The 9154-nt window shown below is 42.2% G+C and overlaps 1 protein-coding gene across 1 annotated transcript; it reads right to left on the minus strand.

Moving 5' to 3' along the window:
• Positions 1-6619: 6619 nt before the first annotated feature.
• On the minus strand, positions 6620-8131 carry LOC147896034 (uncharacterized). The gene is made up of 3 exons (XM_087382624.1): positions 7961-8131; positions 7456-7868; positions 6620-7257 (listed from the first exon to the last, which is right to left on the minus strand). The coding sequence occupies exons 1-3, from the start codon at positions 8088-8090 to the stop codon at positions 6829-6831; spliced, it is 972 nt and encodes a 323-aa protein (XP_087238750.1). The 5' UTR covers positions 8091-8131; the 3' UTR covers positions 6620-6828.
• Between the last annotated feature and the right edge of the window lie 1023 nt (positions 8132-9154).

Genomic DNA, 9154 nt, shown 5'->3' on the forward strand with positions numbered 1-9154 from the left:
CTGAACAAGCAAATGTTTGGATCGCTCATTTCTGTGACGATAGACAAGGACATTCAAACAAGCAAATGTTTGGATTGCCTTTTGTACTAAACTCACTGTAAAGGAAAAAATAAAATATTGAAAAGGCCACAGGAGATCCTTTGTACAAAGACTCATCGAGAGCAATATTTCTTGTAAAACTTATGATAATGTAAAATTGCAAGCATAGCTATTGCTATTTTTTGGAGTAAAAAAGAGGCTTCCATCATGTCTCATGTCTATATAAACCTTTTAATTTCTTGAATATTCAAGAGTATTATAGTTTTCTGCATTGAAAGTAAAAAGAGTCTTGCAGGTCTTTTGTGTATACATTTTTTAAATTTTGTGAATCCTCAATAGCATGGTTTTTCATGGATTTAAACTAATAACTCGGATTTTTTAATTTAAGAATACGATTCTTATAAACAAGAAATACAAATTTAGGATTTAATAGTAGTTTCTACATTATTACTGCAACATTGTAGAGAGATATTTTGAAATGTATTATGTGGAAATGACAGTGCCACAAAGCAAAGTTATGATTCTCAAATGACATTTTCATAAAGTAAACTTTTCATTTGGGAAGGATTTTAAGGAATAGTCCAAAAGTAGACATATGAGTCTAAAATTAATAAAATAAGTGTTGTCTATGTAATCCGATTGCATTCATTAAGCATCCGATTGCCTTTTATCAAGTATCCAATTGCCTTCCCTGCATGAACCATGCCAAAAGTAGTGCATGTGCTTAGGGTGAGAGAGTTGGGCAAAGTGCCTAATCATGATCTGCTTGAAGGCACAATGCTGCTGCAGAATGGTGGTGGCACACATGTTGATGAATAGATTATAGAAGATTGGTTGTAGAATTAAGGCAATATAGAAGCATGATGAAAGACCCAAGAGCTTGGAGAGTTGTGAGGAGAAGATCATGAAGCTAGAGCTCATGAACAGGTATGTACTAGGAAGAAAAGTTATGAAGATGGATCGATCCCGTGAAGATGAAGGAGAGATGAAGGAGGCATGCTTTTTAATACGGATCTACTTGGAAGGTTGTGCGATTGCCGAGTGGCATCCCTAGTGTAAAATGTTTTATTATTTACACAAACTGGATTGCATCGGCCACCTTTAGGTTGTTGAGACCCTTTGCACAAGGGTCGTAAAAGCACTGAAGAACTAGAGTAGAAGACTAGCTGCCATTAACAAAACATAAATGTGAGGAAAAAAATAGACAATAACATTTCACAAAAAGTAGACAGTAACATTCCATAGAGTATTACAAGATTATGGCCCTTTAAATGGGTTTTTGAGTAGCACAATTTCATGAGAGATGGTTAGAAATTAAATCTTCTTAGCATTCATGCATTGATTGCTCCCTATATTTTAGAAATCTTTTTAAAGGGACAAAAAGAATGAGTAAAAATATAGACATGATAAATGGCACAAGGTCCATTACGACTTGATCCTCCCTACAAATGTCAAGGGACGTGTTTTATTATTGATTTGGTGAAGTGCAAAGATTTGTGCCTTTTGCAACATGAATAAGGCTATGGTCATAAGATCTTATAAATCATCCTTGGTTGTAACCTATATAATATTATGATATGGACTATAACAATAGGAATTAGTGATCCCTCGATCTTCCATCGAGCTTGTCTATCTTTCCTACTATTGATTCTGAATCTTCCCTCACATTGATAACATGCATCAATAGAGACGAATGTTGTAAGAATTTAGATCAAAGAAAGTATATCTAGGGCAAGGAAAGCTATTAAAAATATTTGTATAATAATATAAAATATTTTTATTATAACCACATATAGAGTGTGGGAGGGGCACACTTCCTTTCCTTGGGCATCAAGGCTAAGAACATCGAGAGTATTAGCGTTGATTAGTATCATGATTAAGTATTAATAACATATAAGAGATTGACATATTACCTGAATGTTAATTCCAAGATTAAAGCCTACATCAAGGCATCATGGCAGAAGGCCAAGCGAAAGATCTTTTGCTCTCTTACATCTTAAAGAAACGGATAACCCTTAATATTAGACACATAGGCAAGCTCAATAACGTTGCACACACAAATACACCATCCTGATAATATCATATGCATCCATTGCTACTATTAACTCTAGAGTGTGCATCAAAGATATTGTGGAATGTAGAACTTTGCAAGCAGACTTTGCAAGTGATCCAGTTGCATGACTCTTGTGGATACTGTGACATTTTTTATTTGGCATTGGTATTGTTTTCTTCTATGTTTGATAAGAGTTTGAGTATCAAGTGATAGCCTAGTGGCTCTCACTTATTTCTATTTTCTAAGATATTGTATGGGATTGAGAGGATGAGTGGAATGGATCATTCATGGAGATTCCCATAGCCATAACTTGAGATCCGTAGCTCGGATTGAGGAGCTCTAAAAAGGGAAAGTGTGTGGTTTTTTATTATATATTCAATGGACCAATATATTATTCAAAAAAATTTATTTAATGTATTTGTACGAATAAATTAGGAAAAATCATTGGATTCGTTTTAAATCGAGAAAATCGCGATTTTTCAGTTTTTTTTTAATCGAAAAAAAAATTCGAGCGAATTAATGCAACTTAGGTCATTTCCCTTAGGAGTATATCTATAAGTATTTACTATCTTTGGATGCCATAATGCTATAGAGCTAGTTAAATCCATTTGATTGTTATTCTCTTGCATTGTCGAATCATTGGAGGATCTTAATGTACTTTCCAGCTTTCTTTTTGGCCAAATCTCTGAAATCTATAAATGTATTGAGTGGCATCTAATTTTTACTTGAGATAGCGGATCCATGTCTTTCTGTAATAAACAGTACTGAAGGTGATGAATATAAAGCTTTATTTAGTGATATAGCTACTTAACGCCTATCCCCAAACATTAGAATGGATGATCTACAATATGTCAGTTTGACAGTGCTATTTTCGCATGCAACATGAATCACATATATCATTTTGAATGTATATCTATAGAAGACCTTGAACCCTATTTGTTGCTTTTGAGTGAAACCGGCATATTTTGAAGTTGAAGTGTGCAAACCTCTTGTGCCATACTATGCTTAAGTATGCACTCAGTACGCATCATGATTTTGATGATGATGGTGCTATTGTTGATTTATGTTTATAGAATATTGTCCATAAGCAATATTTCTTTGTTTTTCCTTGCATTTGGGTTCCCATTGGCCTAGAATGCTAGTTCTTTTTTCAGTTATGGCTTGATAATCTCCCAACTAGAATTGCTGCTACCTCTAGGATTTCATGTCCCTCTCTTGTGTGAATGAGGGTTTTTGAAATTGTTTTGAAAAAACTTATTAGTGAAGATCCCATGGTGAGCTATACCCGTCTTTTCAAAGTGTTGTGGAGTATTAACAACTCAGTAGTTTCGATGTCTGCCTACTTGAGCTAGCTACCCTGGTTCGAGTATATGGAGGCCTCTCTTGCTTGTCAATGTGGGGCGGGGGGACAATGTCAATAGGTTCTTGCTAGTGTTCAACAAAAAAGTTAGGTGAATTTTTAAATCTACAAAAAAAAACCTTGAAGTTTTGGGGATAAGGGTTTTTAATTTGTAATTATGATGCCATTTTAGTTATATCTTGCAAAGCTTTGAAAAAACCCTACAAGAGCTTGTTCCCATGTAGGGCCTGATTGCAAGTCTAGAAAAACCAACCAAAAATTTTTGGTTCACACAGAAGAAGTGTTGTGTAGGCGTTCAACCCGGCACCTAAAAAAATCTGGCATATTAGTAGGGAAACCTGGTTTTTTGAGCCCCTCCTTGAAAGGAAGGGTTTGCCAGAAAACCAGGAACATGAAATTTTGAAATGGCAACCAAATCTCCAAAATTTGTAAACCAGACATGTCACATGAAGAGTCTCAAAAATTTTGAAGTTGAAGGTTTCGCGCTCAAACGATCGTACCCAAAAATAGTTTTGGTGAATAGGGCCCCCCAGCGATAGAAAAGGCACTATAATTATCGAGAAGCTTCGACGCAGTAGGATTACACGTGGGATGGAGGGGAGCTTCTTGGATAAGCTTCTACTCCCAGAAGCTTCTGCACCTTGGTATAAAGACGAGGGCAGGCTCTGAAAGCCTCTTGAAGAAGGGGCTGTGAAAGCCTCTTGAAGACAAGGAGGAAGGAGAGGGGGTTTCGAGCGGAAGGCAGGGGAGAAGAGTGGGACCAGTGAGAGAAGAAGGGGGAGGAGGGAGGGAGAGGAGGGAGCAGGAGGGAGGGAGTGGAGGGAGGGAGTGGAGGGAGGAGAGGCTGAGAGCTGGAGGGAGAGGGAAAGGATTTGCCTTTCTTTTCATTAGTTCGAGGGCTGGAATGTTGGTGTATTCAATTTTCGTGGACCTTTGAAGTCCTAGATGTGTCCGACGTCTCATGGAACCATGCCTTCGGAAGCCTGTGGTAGATGAGAGGGAGGAGCAGAGGAGGGGAGAGGGACGGTGGAGCGCAGGGATGGCGAGGGCGGGGGGAAGCCTGGGAGGAGAGTCAATTAATCAATTCGCCTTAGTTTAATGGAATAAGAACTAATTAATAGTTTTAGGCGCAGGAAATAGCTCAAAATAATAGTTTTGGTGAATAATAGTGACCCGGTGAGGCAAAACTGTGGGGGTACAAACTGCGCGTGCGGAGGGAAATGTATAAACCAGGGGTGGGACCGGGGGTTGTTGAAAAGCGCAGCACGCCATACGTCCGAATCTAATACGGGCCCCGTCGCAATCACGCGTGCCATGCAAAAATCAGAACAATTTAAATCACCAAAAATTTACTAATTACAGTCTTCATGCAAACGACAATTTCTACACGTCATTTCCAGCCGCTTGATCTTGGTCTTTTATCTCAATCGACCTTTTGTTGTTGATCTGTTTACACACTGTCATATCATTCCGAGCTTGGCGTTTACGTGGGTTGCATGCCCTTTTCCCGATGAGAACTTGCGATTTCCACCTCGGATCTTTCATGGCGCTTCGTTTTGTCCCATGATTCGAACGCTTCGCTAACCCAAATCCTTATTAACCAGTTCTATTCTGCAATCCGCATCCAGCTATCAGTCGCGGAGAGCAGTACCATTCCGCACTGCGTCACCCATTACTATCCATATTGCCATAGCAACATCAACGTTCTATAGACGTGTGACAACGGAGAGCTGCAAGATATCGAGAGCGAAGGATGTCTGTCTATATCGAGAGGAGGGGAGCTGTGTCGACACTTTCATGGCAGGGCAGCGCCGCAGGCGGCAGGGCCTTTAGCCGACCTGCGCAATCGATATATCAAAGTGTACATATATAGTTGATAAATTGTACGCGGTTTCCGAAATGTGCATCGGTTGGGTGACAGAGCTGTATAAATTTTTGAAACAACAAACTGTCACGCTACGCAGCTTATATCTTTTGTAGAGATCGCCCAACTCGAGTAGAATCTTTGGAGTCTGCATCAATTGATTAAAGATGGAATTGCAAAGCTGGTCATCTCTTGCTATCTGCTATGTTTTGTTCATTTCGAAGTGTAAGGCTGGTCTTACTGTTTCCGCGGCAATCGCAAACTCACAGCCTACAGGCATTGGTCCGGCAACTTTTCCTCAGTTCGCGAGCAAGGTTTTCATCGATAAGATCAAGATTCCAAGCCTCACGGGATGCAAGAGCACGGTCCCACAGAATTGCAGACATCTGATCGATTCCAATTTGTCGCAGAAACAATTGTCGATCAGAACTGTGTGTGCAAATTCCAAAATGTACTCCAACCCATGCAAACCAACATCCAAAATTCGCATCTTCCTCCTTGATTCGTAAGTTGGTTTGGTTGACCCGGGTCCCCTTGAAAGCCTTTCGAATTGCCTCAACGGCCCTTCTTGAGACTCGTGCATAAGAAGTCCATAACATTGCTGCACAGTGCAACTTCTACATTTGCTCGGTCAGGGACTCAGGGTAGGACTCAGGAGGGGCGAGGCTTGATGTCCATTGTCGAGAAAATGCCCTGATGGTGACTCGCGGGAGCGAATTATTGTTTTTCTACTCGAGCGTGACACCACGACTTGAGCGGTTTAATTCTATACAGAGAACTTTCCAGTTCCACGGTCCACAAAGCTCCCTGGAATTATATCAATCTCCAAGTGCGTGCAAGGGAGGCCCTTTGATTGGCGCTGCATCTTAAAAATCAAAGTTCAACTTGCACTTTCTTAATCTTGACAACCCCATCTCCATTGGACGCCATGGTGTGAACTCAGCGAGTAAGTTGTGTATTATATCAACGCGCTCTCATATCATATTAAATACTACAAAATTTACCGTCACTGGATTAATTCGCGCATTACGGTGTTTCGTAGCAAACATGTTCTACGACAAATAATGCGTTCAAAGAACCAAAGGTAACGTGGCCATTCTCAAAGATTAATCCTAGCAATGCGTCTACCTGTGAGATCGTTTTTTTCTCCTTATCATTACGTTAGACAGGACATCATATGTCAACACATTTAGTTCTTTACCCTCCAAATGACAACATATGAAGTTATTAACCCTCAGAGATATAGACTCCCGCTTGCTAGATTCTGAAGAGTCGAATGAGAACGGCAGCATGAATGAGGATCGAAAGTAATTGGAAACTCTAATTTACGACGTACAAAGTTTTGCATTGAACGCAAAACTCTTAAGGTGAATAGCGTGAGATATTTCTACATTTGAGAGGAATCAGGATTCCATAGCAAAGACGACTCCATTTAACGAAGTGTACTTTCGAGCCACATAATGTTCGCTCACACTAATGAGAAGCCTTTTCATTTTAAAAATGTGTGCAACGTTAGCTCGCTTCCCACCAGTCTAACGAAAGGAAACCATTACCGGTCTCTACATCTGAGAATAATTCTTCTCCTTTTATTCCTCTGGAGCCGGAGAGCATTTTCCCGTAGTGAAGTTCAGGTAAGTCGAGGAGGCCCATGAGTTCGGCTTGCATTACTACATCCCCTGGATACATCGGTGTTGTACGAGCAAAGGAACTCTGCGCTCTGCTTGCGCTGTCTGCATTATCAATAGCATTGCCGTCGCTGTCCTCTGTAATTGACGACCCATCCCTCTCCTTCTGATCAGGGGACCAGATGAGTGCCTCATTTCCGCATTCTCTCGCTGCTACGCTTGAGGAAATCTTTGACCAAGAAATACTCCCTTCTACAGGTGATTCAAGCTTCACTTTGTCCTTGTTCGACACTACGTCGCGCTTCAATCGGATAACCTGAAAAGATATAAGCGCGTAATTGCTTAAATTTCAAGGCAAGCAGAGTACATCCTAAGGTTTCTGCTCTGAGAAATCCTTGAGTGGCCTATCTTATTACACTATGCGCTCATCATACCCGACTATCATCATGCTACACACGTCCTTCACACTTTTCAGGACACAAGACTGATCAGGGCGAGAGGAAAGATTGTAAACCTCGGCTGCAAGCTTCTCTTTCTCCTTGATCAGTTCATCCCGATCGGCTTTCAAAGCTTCGAGCTTCTTTTTGAGAGCGTTGTAGTCCCTCTCCATTTGCTTTGTCTTCCACCTGGCTCGACGGTTTTGAAACCACACAGAAACTTGCCGTTCTTGGAGGCCTAATTGCTTTGCCAACTGCACTTTCCTCTCTGGCTCGAGCTTATTATCCACATCAAACGCCTTCTCTAGCGCTCTGACTTGCTCAAGAGTCAGTCTCCGACCGCGCTTCTCTCCGTGCTGAATGCATTCGCCCATGGTCTCGTCTTCGAGGACCTCCTCAGGGGAGTCGAAAGCGGAATAGAACGGCCGCTTCCGGCAGATGGGTGCATTAGCCGGAGGGGGCTCGGGGGCAGAAAGGTGGCGACTGGATCCTGTAGCACAAGAGGGAAGAGAATAGGAGGTTAGCGGGTGGAAGGGGAGGGAGGCAAGAAGGAAATCAAGGGAGAGGGTCGAGGAGGCGAACCTGCGCAATTGGGAGGAGGGAGAGGGGAGTCAGGGGGGGGAGGGGAGCTGAGGGGGGGCAAGGGGATGGAAGGGGAAGGGGAGAGGAAGGGGTAGAAGGGGTTGGAAGGCTCGACAGAGGAGGAAGCCATAGCCAAAAAGCCAAGCTTGGGTAGTAGCAACGTGTAAAAGAGAGTTTACTAAATAGATAGAAGAGCTTACTGAAGAAGAAGATGATGACTCATGAGCAATACCGCTCTTTAAAGGCGGATCCCGGTTTTCTCAAACCGGCGGTTTAGTGGAAAAAGGCGGTTTTCCGCCCCTTGTGGAATGTAAGCCCGGATTTGTGAATATAAAATCTCCTGCCCGGCCATATGGCCGCCAATCCGGCGCTTACACGGGCGCTGCCCGCGGCCCGACCCCAAAATCGCCAGATAGCGTGACGCCAAAGGAGATCTGCCCGGTCCTCCGCCGGGGGACCTGGTGTGAATGGGCCTGGTCCACGTGGGCTCGCGTTTTGTCGTGCCCGCTGACGTGGACCTGTCGACTTTTTCGTCTTAAAAGACAAAAACTAGCTGGCACCGTCCCCTTTAATGAACATCGCCCCCTTAGGCTTTTGCTTATCATTGCCTTGCCTACCCCTTCTTTGTTGTTCATTTTAATGGAGGTCGGAAAGTGTGGACTCCCTCCCAAGTCCTCACCATCACCATGTAACTTGCCTACAAGCAAGGCGTGTTGTTTGTATAGGTTTCCATTTCGTTCCCACTTAGGCCACCGTCCATTTCCGTAAAGCCCACTTGGCTTTACAACTCCCACTTGAGGCCACCGGCCGTTCCTAAGTCCAATTCCCATCGTGACATAAATCTTACATCACTCATCTTGCTCTCCTATTTGAATTTTGAACAATAGCTATGCACATCATCTTAAATCTAGCATAATTTGCAAAGGAAATTCTCCCTTTAGTGCTCTACTAGGTCCATAAGCTTCTTACCTTATCCCATTGTTTGCAAAGGTACATGGCAAAAATTCTTCCTATAGTGCTATAGTAGCTCCATAAGGTTTCCGACCTACTCCATGTTAACTGAATCTTGTCTCCATAATCAAAGGGGCCTAGAGTCGTCATCCACATCTAGATGACTACATGTGAAAGATATTTCCACTCCAAGGCATTTTTCCATGAACTCTCGACTTGTCATGTAGACATTTAACTGGGCAA

Source organism: Dipteris shenzhenensis, chromosome 12 (genome assembly GCF_047967505.1).
Source record: "Dipteris shenzhenensis isolate YYH24624 ecotype China chromosome 12, Dip_SZ_1.0, whole genome shotgun sequence".
Lineage (NCBI taxonomy): Eukaryota > Viridiplantae > Streptophyta > Polypodiopsida > Gleicheniales > Dipteridaceae > Dipteris > Dipteris shenzhenensis.